The sequence below is a fragment of the Xenopus laevis genome, chromosome 2L (assembly GCF_017654675.1).
Source record: "Xenopus laevis strain J_2021 chromosome 2L, Xenopus_laevis_v10.1, whole genome shotgun sequence".
NCBI classification, from domain to species: domain Eukaryota; kingdom Metazoa; phylum Chordata; class Amphibia; order Anura; family Pipidae; genus Xenopus; species Xenopus laevis.
The window spans coordinates 38,346,532-38,359,588 of NC_054373.1; the positions used below are offsets into that span (position 1 = coordinate 38,346,532).

Consider the following 13,057-nt stretch of genomic DNA (forward strand, 5'->3'; position numbering starts at 1 on the left):
TCCACAGTTTGCATAATTATATTGGCAAGATGTTCAAGAGTACAAAATGCCTCCCTTATAATAACAGAATTTCCCTTTGCCAAGGTCAATTTATATTTCCTCAGTCCACTGTGAATTTTAATGCTTATTCTACTGATACCTAAAAATATAATGGCATTTTTTTCCTAAGCTGTAGCCTTGAGCATCTTCATACAAAACACAATGAGGAGGGTTTATTCTCTATTCTTTCTCTGTGCTCTGCTCTATGTCCCTCAGTTCGGACTGAACTCTTGACAAAGCTTTCTTATCACAATACAGTTATGGGATCTGTTATCCAGAATGCTTGGGACCTGAGGTTTTTCAAATAATGGATCTTTCCATAATTTGCAACATCATACCTTAAAGGAGAACGAACGCACTAAAAAAGTGGGCTAGAAATGTTGTACATTATGTTTTGGCCTTCTGTACCAGCTCAAGGCAACCACAGCCCTTTAACAGTAAAGATCTGTGTCTCCAAAGATGCCCCAGTAGCTCCCCATCTTCTTTTCTGCTGGTTCACTGCACATGCTTTGTGCTGCTGTCACTTACTGAGCTTAGGGACCCACTCATAATATACAGTACACATAGAATATAAATGTCACAATATAAGGCTGATTAGTAATTAATACAGATAATTACTACATGGCAGCACAGAAACCCGTGTAACTAACATTAAATTTAATAATTAGCCTTGTAGCATTTACTTATATTACAGACAAACCTCATTTTCTGCTCGATAAATTGTGACGACCCCTAAGCTTAGCTTCTCAACAGCTGCTCAGAGCCCACTGAGCATGTGAGTGTCACAGACACTTTCCAAGATGGTGACCCCCTGTGACAAGTTTGAAGTCCTGGATCATTGCTGCTATTGACAAGCTGAAACTTTAGGCTGATGTAATAAGTTAAGTATATAAAATATGGCATTTTAGCCATATTCATTAATAGGGTTTAGTTCTCCTTTAAGTCTACTGGAAAATCATGAAAACATTAAATAAACCCAATAGGCTGGTTTTGCCTCCAATAAGGATTAATTATATCTTAATTGGGATAAAGTACAAGGTACTGTTTTATTATTACAGTGAAAAATAAAATCATTTTTAAAAATTTGCATTATTTGGATAAAATGTAGTCTATGTCCATAATTCAAAGCTTTCTGGATAACGGGTTTCAGGATAACAGATGCCATACCTGTATTGAGTATGGTGCTGTTGGTCCAAGAAAGCATACAATAGAACATAGTTTAACTGGAGTAAAAGGTACTGTTTTGTAGTCTTGTCCATGGGGGAATTTACACCTAAATGATGCAGGACAGAAATTAACCAGATGCTTGTGTACTTCTATGAAGCATCTTCAGACTTGCTAGCACACTAGAGATATAGAATAAAATGAAAATAAAATCTGTAAATACAGGTCAGGAATATTTTTTGCGCGTGGCAATGAAATAAAAGATGTTGACTGGCCATTGTCTGGACCAGTGCTACTGCTCAAGGACCACATTGTTCTCTTTCCACCCAGGGCTAAAGGCTGAAGTCTACCTCAATGTAGGTACAACATTTGCAGTCATTTCTTGCTTTATTTCAATCCTTTCAATGTACAGTGTAAAGTTTTTGCCCTGTCATTTTCTTGCTGTCAGCTCTACAGTAAAATTCCAGCTACTGTTTTTATATTAGTCATAGAGGTGATGAATGTGCCTAGAGGTAAAATAACACTATATCTAACTCCCATGCAAAGTGGGTTGCCTATAAAGATCGAAGGCATTAGAAAGCATTAGATACAGAACAGTGTTTTGCTTTATCGCCTGATATGTACAGCAGACTGGTATTACACCTGTGGCATTTAGTTACAGCCTTAAACATGCCATTAAAATGTTCCCTTTGAATGGCAGATTCGTTTTGCACCACCAACCTCCCAAAAGTCCTTAATCCCCACTGTGAAGGCTTTTTTTTAAAAGCATAATAAATCTAGTGGAAATATTATACAGCATATAATCCTTCTGGGAGATCTCAAAAAACATGGGCTTGGTACAGTAGCCGAAAAGTTATTTATGGAGATTGTATGAAAAGCATGTGTGCCTTTGCCGCTAGCATGTTTAGAGTGCAAGAGTGAACTATTGTTTGGCACTGTCAGGATAAAGAGTGTGTCTGGCTTGCAAATTCTTTGGGTTTACTCCCTATTCATTCCCTATCCATTCCCTATTAATTCTCTTTTATCCACTTCTTATTAATATTCCTATAAATTTCAATAAAGAAAAATATACAATATATGTGTGTGTGTTTCATCCAAGTCAATGAAAATAATATAGATTTTATTATGCTGTATATAATTATTTTTCCATAATAGCAGGATTTATTTCTACTCATCAGGAGATATTTGTTTTATAAATCATTAGTGGATACATTAGCTGCCATTGTTTCACCATATTTGGCAAATAAAGCTGATTTCTGGCCTGGCGCATGAGTGTTTATGGCTATGAGTAAGCATGAAATACTTTGCACGGGACATTCTGCATCCAAAAATATTAAGATTAAATCATAGGAATACTCTTTAACAATTTTAGAAAATGGGCAGTTGTTTCTAGCTCCCCTTACTCTTAATTCACTTTATGTATTAGAAACATATTAGGTTTTTATTGGCCATAATTTGTCAGCAGGTCTCCATTAGCTTTCCATTCTATTCCATTCCATACCACTGACATACTGTAAATAAGTTCTCAGGTATCACTTCTAGTAATATCTCACAGCATACAGCCTTGACACATTGGATTTGTCGTAACATGAATGCATGAACTGTAACTATACTTTTCCATAGTTGTGATTGGTTATAAGTGAGTTACAGACAGCAGACTCTGATTGATGATTGGTGGGAATGTTACAAACAGCACATTCTGATTGATCATTGGTGAGAATGCTACAATCATTGGTGGGAAGGATAAAAATTGCAGCTACAAGAAGATAAAGTGCCTTTTAAAATATATATATTTTCTTAAACTTTTGCTCAGTTACTTTAGTTGCACTGCTTATTACATACATTCTCTCTTCATCTTAAATTTAAGGATAATAATTTTATCATTTGTAAAGTTCACACTTCTTACTCATACTCACCAAACAAATAAAAAAAATGGATTTAAAAATAATGAAGTTTAAAGTTTAAACTTTTGAGTCCACTTGAGCCTGCTGCTAATTATAAATCTTTGCATCTGCAATTTGGGGTGCATAACTTTGTTCCAGGCTTTTGGATGAGGGGCAGCATAATGGCAAGATGCTCTTATATAATTCCATTTTGTAAGTGCAGTCCAAAGTACTTTAAGGTGCAAAGCTCTGGATACTTTTGGATAGAGGCATCAACAGAAAGATGTGACATAATAATCTTTTTTAGTGTATTTTTTCATCTGAATCAAATGGTGATGTAGGTATGGGACCTGGGCTTGGGACCTGAGGTTTTCTGGATAAGGGATCTCTCTGTAATTTGCATTTTCATACCTTATTACCAATGATTATATATTAGGACAAGGTACTGTTTTATTATTACATAGAAAAAATTATTTTTTGGTTTTCAAAAAATTGGATTATTTGGATAAAATGAAGTCTATGGGAGACAGTTTTCCTGTAATTCTGAGCTTTCTGGATAACAGGTTTCCAGATAATGGATCCCTTACCTGTATAACGATTGCTCCCTTTGCATAATGATTTATCCTCTGAAATAGTATTAATTCAGAAAGTGCCGCATTCATCTCAGTACATAGAGCCACAACTTTATGGCAGGCACACTTTGCCATGTATTTATGGCCCCCTTATATTACAAGTACATGTTACACTACATGCATGCATATAGTGAAGACAAATAAAACGCCAGTTCCCAAAACACATAATCCGACACAGAAGCAAAAATCTTCATACAGTAGTTAAAGTGTAAGGGTAAGGCCACACTAAGCGATAGCGCGGCGATTTGACTCGCCGCGACTATTCGCCGCGACTTTTAATCCTCAATCGCTGGCGAAACTTTGGCGCTGGCGTCTATGGGAAATCGCGCAAAATCGCCAGCGTAAAAACACACGCGGCGATCTTTTTTCTATTGTCGCTCGAAATCGCCTAGCGAGGCGATTTCGAGCGACAATAGAAAAAAGATCGCCGCGTGTGTTTTTACGCAGCGATTCCCCATAGACGCCAGCGCCAAAGTTTCGCCAGCGATTGAGGATTAAAAGTCGCGGCGAATAGTCGCGGCGAGTCAAATCGCCGCGCTATCGCTTAGTGTGGCCTTACCCTTAGAGTCTGGTAGGTGGAAGGATATGAAGGGATTACTGTGCTTTATAGATGATCTCATATCATTACTTTGATTACTGTCAACAGTGAGTGAACATATCCTATATGCACTCTGGAGTAACAAATTCTACTCTACTATTTCAGTTTGCCAAGATACCAGAGTGGCCTACATTGTTACAGCCACATGGATCACTTTTTACCTCCATAGCAGCTGTCTGGGGCCTTCACAGGTAGCACACTCTCCTTCCAGGAAAATCACTTCATCTGTTTCCATAGAGGCAAACTATAAAATGTTAGAGTCAATAATGAAGAATTCCATTTGAAGATGGAACTTGGGTAGGAATGTATGAACTTTGGAAAAAGCACAGCAATATTTATCTTTGCCATAACTAGATTACTAAAATCCATATTAGCATTCTTAAATCTCTCTCTCTATATATATATATATATGATTATATAACTCTTATTTACAAGGGTTTGCCTTATTCAAGGCTTCTATTACACTTACCGACATAGTGCTGTCATTCAAAATGATGCTTAGAGATTTCAGGTATTTATTTTACACTAAGCAGGTGCACATTCATGTGATCTATCCACATGGATTTAGTCCATGTAATAGTTCCCATGCTTGCCAAACAGATGAACGGGGTTCATAAATATTGAATAAAATAAGCATATGTAATATCATAAAAGATAGGTTTTTATTTATCTGTTGTTGTAGTTTATAATAATGTTAGAGTTCACTCTTTAGTTCAGTGATCCATACGCAGAAATGGGATACTGTAATTTAACATACAACATACCTGTTGCAACCTAATTGTGTGCCCCACTGATTAAGGGTTAAAACAGCACCATTGTCGTATTGCAAATAAAATGAGGAGGTGCAGCTGTGGACTTTGTTTTCACATTCAAATAAAATATATATTTTCTCCAAATGGTGGTGTTACATTTGGCACACCAACTGGTGCAAATTTATAGATCCCTGCCAAGCTGAAAGGGAGGAGTAAGTGCTGTAGTTTTATCTCCTTAAAGGCTCTACTGATATATTTGGATATAATTAAATATCATATCTTTTTTTTAAACATTTATTACTCCTCTTATTTAAAAAAAGTGCATTGCTATTCTACTTTTTTTGAGATAGCATTTCAGCAATCAGCACCATTGAAGCACCCCAGTGCAAGGGATTCCTTTCCAAAGGACATTGGGCTGGGGTGGGTTACAGTCTCAAATCATTTCTCCATGCTGTGAACCTACATCTCCCTTATCTACACCAGCATGTAGACAACAAACAATTCCCTCACTAGAATCCTGTATTCATTGCCAACATGCAACCTGGCAGGACTGTGGTGGTATAATGGAACAGCATTGTCAAAGGTGCTATTATTTGCAGAAAAGTTAGTTTTACTTATAAATTGAGCATTCTGAATAATCTGCTGTTGGATGAACAACTCTTGTAATAAGAGTTTAGGTATGTTTTCTGTTCAATGGTCTTTTAAAGGAGAGTCCTGGCATCACTGCATATCATTTAAACAGAAATGCAGGGGTTTCAAATGCTAGGGAGGCAATCAAAAGAAGGAGGGGTCCATTTACTAAAGCGCAGTAAAAATATGCGCACAAAATATAGACAAATTTGTCGGCAAATATGTTTATTAACCTGCGGTAAATATAAATTTGCGAATTTTCTTGCGCAAAAATATGTTTTTGCCAGTTATCGCATTCGCTGAAAATAACGCTACGTACACATTAACGCCTGGTTTACTAAACATCGAAATGTGCAAAAGACAAAATTAACGCAAGAATATTCGCAATATTTTACCGCCATCTATGCAGTGTCGTAAAAGTATTTTTCCGTCCGAAAATTCTCAGAGGGCAGGAAATATCACATAATACTTTTACCCATCATTCTTTGCTGACAGGAGAGAGATCTGTAGCTATTGCTGACAGGATGTTTTGGCTTCTGCTTCTATCTGGTGCAACAGCAGCAGTTTCAGCTCAGAGGTGTATTATTGGCAGCGGCATCACAGTCCAAGGATTCGTCAGCCTCTAAGCTTTTTTGGTTTCATTGGTTTCTCAGCGATAACATGCGGAAACTTAAAGTCAGATTTACCGCACTTTAGTAAACGGACCCCTTAGTATAGCCTCCTAAGATTACTACCTAGTGGTTAATTACAGGGTTACCGTAGAGTAGGGGTCCTCAACTTTTATTTCCCGTGATTGACTTTTGGTAGACTCTATGTGGACTACCAGCTTACAGAAAGCTCTGGTTGGCTGTACAGCTGGTTTTTATGCAGCCAAAACTTGCCCCCAAACCAGGAATTAAAAAATAAGCACCTGCTTTGAGGCCACTGGGAGCAACATCCAAGGGGTTGGTGAGAAACATGTTTGGTGAGAGCCACTGGCTGAGGACCACTGCTGTAGAGGGTTGACTCCAAGCAAAGAGTTGCGCCAAGTGAATTGTATGCTAATGCTGTTATTGATGCCAAGTGCCATTCACAGACAAATGCAGAAAACAAGAACAAAATAATTAAATGCATGTTGTGGTCATATTGGGTCACTCTGTGTGTGCTCTCTGAAAAAGCAATACGTGATTTTATAGATCTGTGTTACAGGATTCCTCCAGGCCATTACAAGGCTAAGAAAAGTTTGTTATTATTGAGCTATTTCTACATACAGTATATATAAACATGGCACTACACTAATCAGGCTGCTTTATTTTTGTTTAATAAAAGCCATTTGGTTAGGCCCGATGAGTGCAGTGCCTTGTTAATTTATACAATCTGTCGCTTGTACCCAAACATATTACTGTTTTGTAAATGTGCCCCCATATGTTTACATTTACTAGGTTTCAAGTCATGGTAATTGTTCAGTGGTTCAGAATGCATTTAAATGTTAAATGAATGGCAGCTACTATTTACTTAATATACAATTTAAAACGGTTCTTTTTTTTTTTTCTCTTCAATCAGGAACTCAAGGGAAAAAACTGACAAACATGCACAAAATGATACGTTTATGGCTCATCCTTGTGGTTATTATATTCGTGCCACAAAATGCTCTCTCGTGCCCACATCCATGTGCATGCTACGTCAACTCTGAGGTCCACTGTACCTTCCGCTCCCTAGCTGCAGTGCCATCAAGAATACCAAAAAATGTGGAAAGAATCAATTTGGGGTTTGTATCTAAATTTTATTTTCAGTTCATATCCTTTACATAGTCACAAATTACTCTGTTTGATACCGAGCAGATGTTGAATTTGGCCGTTTTTCATGCACCTTTGAATGATTAACCGTGTGTGTTTACGAATAAAACTTTAATCTGCATAAAACTTTGCCTGCACTTGTCAAAATAAAACCTGTTTCACCTATTATTTTCCGTTGCAAGGAAAAAGATGTCCTGCTGTTCTGGGTTGGATTCAGTGGTTGTTAAACAATTAGTCTATGAATTATCCCTTTCTGTTTCTTGATGTCTTTGACAGTGTGTCTTTACAAGGAGAAAATTCAATTTACATATTTCATACATCACATCTGTGTAATGATGAAGAGTTCATGAAGCGCTGAGATAAATTCCCAACATTATGGCCTTGGTCTGGGACAATAAATAAAGCCTACCATTATTACTCATCATTATTATAGACGGTTCATTTTCCATTTGTGTTTATATAGGCAGAATGTCACTTCGTAATTCGAAATACGATCAAGAAGTGGAAGGCCTAGTCAGTACTGGAAATATGTACAAATAAGCAATGAATAAAAAGCAATGGTACTGAGCAAGTAATATATAAGTGGTACTGATGTACTGGATGGAGAAACTAGATACTTTCATTAAGTAGTTCTCGCTAAAAACACCACAGCAATCAAAATGCCACATGTTCCACTGGAAGTAAGTCCTTTAGAGGGACAATATTAAAGCGTTTCATAGATGCCTGAATAAAATGTGATTTCCATTCCATTATATAGTTCTGCGTATTTTTCCTTAGTCAATTGATTTTCATAACACTCTTAGTTTGAAATATTCAAAGACTTGTACATTCCATGGACTTGCCTTTTGTTTTCTAAACCATTTTCCACAACTTACTTTGTTTTCTAAACCACTTTCTGTAAAACAAATATAAAGGGGCCCATATACTTAGCTCGAGTGTAGGAATAGAGGAAAAATAGTTCAAATTTCGAATGGTCGAATATGGCTACTTCGACCATCGAATGGGCTACTTTGACCTTTGACTACGACCTTCGACTTTGAATCGAACGATTCAAACTAAAAATCGTTTGATTATTCGACCATTCGATAGTCGAAGTACTGTCTATTTAAAAAATTCTTCGACTCCCTAGTTCGCCACCTAAAACCTACTGAGGCCAATGTTAGCCGATGGGGAAGGTCCCCATAGGCTTCCTAACAATTTTCTGATCAAAGGAATATCCTTCGATCAATGGATTAAAATGATCATAGGAATAGCGCTAAATCCTTCGACTTCAATATTCGAAGCCGGAAGATTTGACTTTGACGGTCGAATATCGAGGGTTAATTAACCCTCGATATTCGACCCTAGGTAAATGTGCCCCTTAGTATTGCAAATATTTAGGGGCTAACAATCGAATGCTCTAAAAATTGGAGATTTATTAATAGGGGCACATTTACTAAGGGTCGAATTAATTCAAAGTGAATTTTCGAATTCAAAAACTTCGAATTTTGAAGTAATTTTTGGGTACTTCGACCATCGAATAGGCCAAAATTAGATTCGAATTGAAATAACTTTGAATATTCGGCCATTTGAAAATCGAAGTACTGTCTCTTTAAAAAACTTGCCGAGTTGCTATGTTAGCCTATGGGGACCTCCTAGAACCTAGAGCCAATATTTGGTTTAGTTTGTAGAAGTCAAAGTTTTTTTTTTGAAAATCGTTCGATTCGCACGATTTCTACGATCGATCACACTATTTTAATTCGATCGAAAACAGCTAAATTCAAATTTTTCAATTCGAATTTCAAAGTTTTAGCCCTTCGAAATGCGACCCTTAGTAAATGTGCCCCTAAGCGTAAAAACCATGAAAACCTCTAATACGAAACTTCATCAGATAAATCTTGTCGAGGTCCTATAGAAGTCAATGGGAGCTGCACTGATTCTATTGGAACTTTTTCCATTCAGACTTCTAGAGGTTTTTGGATTTTTTTCGCTAGGAATTGTCTAAAAAAAATTGAATTTTTTGAGGTTTTAGAGGTATTTGGATTTTTTTCAGATCATTCAGCATTATTTTCCATTCACACTTTTTTTATTCTGATTTTTTAATAAATCTCATGACATTTGTGGTTTTAGAAAAGTTGAGTAATCTCTAAAACCACTAAATTTGACCTTTCATAAATAGACCTCTAAGTATTTAGACAGCAAAGCGATTTTAGACATTGACTCAAGTCATTTTCAGATAAATATGACCCAAGACTGTAGGTTAAGATTCATTAGTATAAGGTGTCATTGAGCGTCATAAGTGCCTAATTTTTTTAAACATTTTATAAAGCAACTTCCCCCTCCCCCCTTAAACTGGACTTTCATTTACTTAACTACATACATCATTTTAAGAGATAAATGCATTTAATTATTGGGGGGTTTTTTTGTTTGTATTCTCTGCATTGCCGGTAGGGTTTGTTAAAACAATTTGGCAGTAACCAGCTAACAGACACAGAAATGAACTGATTTCAGGAACACCGTTTCACAAGCCAGAACATTTTTTATGAAATTATTATTTTTTCATCATATTAAAACCATTTTAACTTTGCTATATATTTTTCCAGTTTTGTTAACAAAAGAATACTTATGACAAATATATCTTCTTACGCTGATGAACTAAAATAAAGCCTCTTATTGGTTCTATTATATTTTGCAGGTTCAACAGCATTCATTCAATTGAGGAGGATTCATTTGCAGGATTATCGAAACTAGAGTTACTTTTGATCCATAGTAATGATGTCCGCAATGTTCCCAATGGTGCTTTTAGAGATCTGGTTTCTTTACAGGTAAATTCAGAATAATATATTCCAGTATATTGGTGTTATTATTTTATTCCCTTAAATAGAAAAAAGTCCATGTACAGAACAAATACCCCGTAGCTTATATGGTGCACCCCAGCACGTCCCAGCATTTATATCCAAGGAATAAGTGTGTTGATTGATTTAAATTTAAATTCTTTAGATAAAGATATGATTAGCTCCATCTGTATTAGTTGGGAGCACAGTTTTTAGAGGAAATATGGAAATCTCATGAGCAGATTAATTATGTGGTGTAAAAAATGGCAGAATAATTCAAAACGTGCGCAAAAGCAACGTAAAAATTTCGTAATTTTTTTACAAACTGAGCGGCTTCCATTATAGCTTACTTACAAAGGTCTGAAGCAGTGTAAAATAATGGTGGCAAATCTGGCATTTGAATGGTGTATAATAAAACACATCTTAATTTTGCCATTTATTTTACACAGCTTTTTACACTGTTTTTTTTTTGGTGATTTTCATTTTACATAGTATAATAAATAGGCCCATAAATGTAGTTGTATAGATACTTGATACTTTCACATATACTTCACCAACTTAAAATTTATTGGCATTATATGTGTTTATGTAAGGGACAACAAATCTTATTTTATGGATCTTTAAACTTTTTTAATCATGGAAAAAAAGCATCTACTTGGTGTACTTCACCTCTAAGGCCATGAATATACAAATTAGCAGTGTCACTTACAAAATCAATTATTGGTTACGTATAGTTAAATACAATAAATCAAAAATATCCATACCATCCCAAATGCCACACATTCCCCATAAGCCACCCTCCTTACACGTTTTGCACCACTGAGCACGTCATTTGGTGGGGTGTACACATTTTTGTTTAATTTGATTTAATTATCTTTAATGAATAAAAGTTTTTGTATGTGACACCTCTAATTTGATTTTGAGTTTCTAATGGGAGAATTAAATTTTTGTTGTATTAGACCAAAAACTAAAACTACAACTATAGGATGACAATTAGGGACAGATTTACTACTGCTCAAGCCTCTGGGCTCAAGCAATCATTTATAAGTTCCCAAACTTACGTTTCTATAATCGAAAACAAGAGTAAATCTGGCCCTAATATTCAAGGGGAAAATAAATGAGAATTACTGTGTTGGGGCCAGTACCCTATTTAATGACAACATGTATAATAGGAAGATGGATAGATAGATAGATAGATAGATAGATAGATAGATAGATAGATAGATAGATAGATAGATAATAGATAGATAGATAGATAGATAGATAATAGATAGATAGATAGATAGATAGATAGATAGATAGATAGATAGATAGATAGATAGATAGATAGATAGATAGATTAGTTGACTGATGATAGATAGATAGATAGATAGATAGATAGATAGATAGATAGATACCCTATGCCTTAATGTGTGGTCCTTACATATGTAATGGCATAAACTGTACCATAAACTCTTAACTTGGACTTTATTTCTTATAACAATATCATGTCAATGTTTCAGCTAAGTTTTAGAACCTTTATCAAATGATATATATTTATTTAATCACTAAATTAATGGAATGAGAAATTAATACAGGTAAAGGGTATATTATTCAGAATACTTGGGGCCTGGGTTTCTCTGGATAAGGCATCTTTCCATAATTTGGATCACCATTATTTAAATCTTGTAAAACTTATTTATCCATTAAGTAACCCTAATAGGATTGTTTTGCCACCAAATGGATTCAGGCAGCTAAGTTACCATCAAGTACAAAGTACTGTTATTTATTATTATTATTATTATTATTACTATATTAAAGAAAAAAAAAATCATTTTTAGAAATTAGAATTATTTGCTTAAAATAGGCACTAAAGAAGATGGCCTTCAAGTAAATCAGAGGTTTCTGTTTGATTTCTTGTCATATAAACATGTTTAATTGTAGGTATTCCTATTTTGCAATATTGTTGATAATTGTATGATATTATATAATAAATAAAAATTTCTGTTAATGCAATGGAACAATGGTACATAGTACAACCCAAAAGGACTCTACTCTCTAACATGATAAAACGGACATCTAATATCACAATTATTCACAGTTTGCAAATTGGTTTGAAATTAGAAACATCTGTCTATTCTTAATTCGGAGTAATTATGTCATATGCAGTAGAAGTGTCAATTGTGTATTCGTTCATGTGTAATTGTAATATTATGTTTCGTTGGCAATGTAATTAGTCAGCTGGAATCAATAGCCTTATAATTGTTCTATTCCACTGTGTTTTCAAATGTAAAAAATATGTTTTTCTTTATTTCGTTTCCCTGTAGGTGTTCAAAATGAGCTACAACAAGCTGAAAGCAATTACCAGTCATACCCTCCATGGCCTTCCGGCCTTAACAAGATTGCACATTGACCATAACCAAATTGAATTCATACACCCCAATGCATTCAATGGTTTAACTTCTTTAAGACTTCTTCACTTAGAAGGAAACTTGCTTCAACAGCTACATGCCAATACATTTTGCACCTTCAATTTCTTAGGCTATTTCAGACAATCAACATTAAAACACCTTTATTTATCAGACAACATGATTCGGTCACTGCCGGCAGACATGATAAAAACAATGCCATTACTGGAAAACCTCTTCCTTCATGGGAACCCATGGATCTGTGATTGTAACATCAAGTGGTTACTTGACTGGGCTGAGCAAACGGATGGTAAGGTTTAATCTATTTATATTTTCTATATAAATCTATTAATCTATCTATATTATATATATATATATATATAT

The 13,057-nt window shown here is 35.2% G+C and overlaps 1 protein-coding gene across 1 annotated transcript in view; it reads left to right on the forward strand.

The window, feature by feature from the left end:
- mxra5.L (matrix-remodelling associated 5 L homeolog) overlaps positions 1 to 13,057 on the forward strand; it is a 42,224-nt gene that overhangs the window by 16,112 nt on the left and 13,055 nt on the right. Inside the window, exons 2-4 of the mRNA XM_018246162.2 lie at positions 7,241 to 7,445; positions 10,148 to 10,277; positions 12,593 to 12,983. Of these exons, the coding sequence (XP_018101651.1) occupies positions 7,267 to 7,445; positions 10,148 to 10,277; positions 12,593 to 12,983 (700 nt within the window). The 5' untranslated portion in view covers positions 7,241 to 7,266. The remainder of the gene's footprint in view (positions 1 to 7,240; positions 7,446 to 10,147; positions 10,278 to 12,592; positions 12,984 to 13,057) is intronic.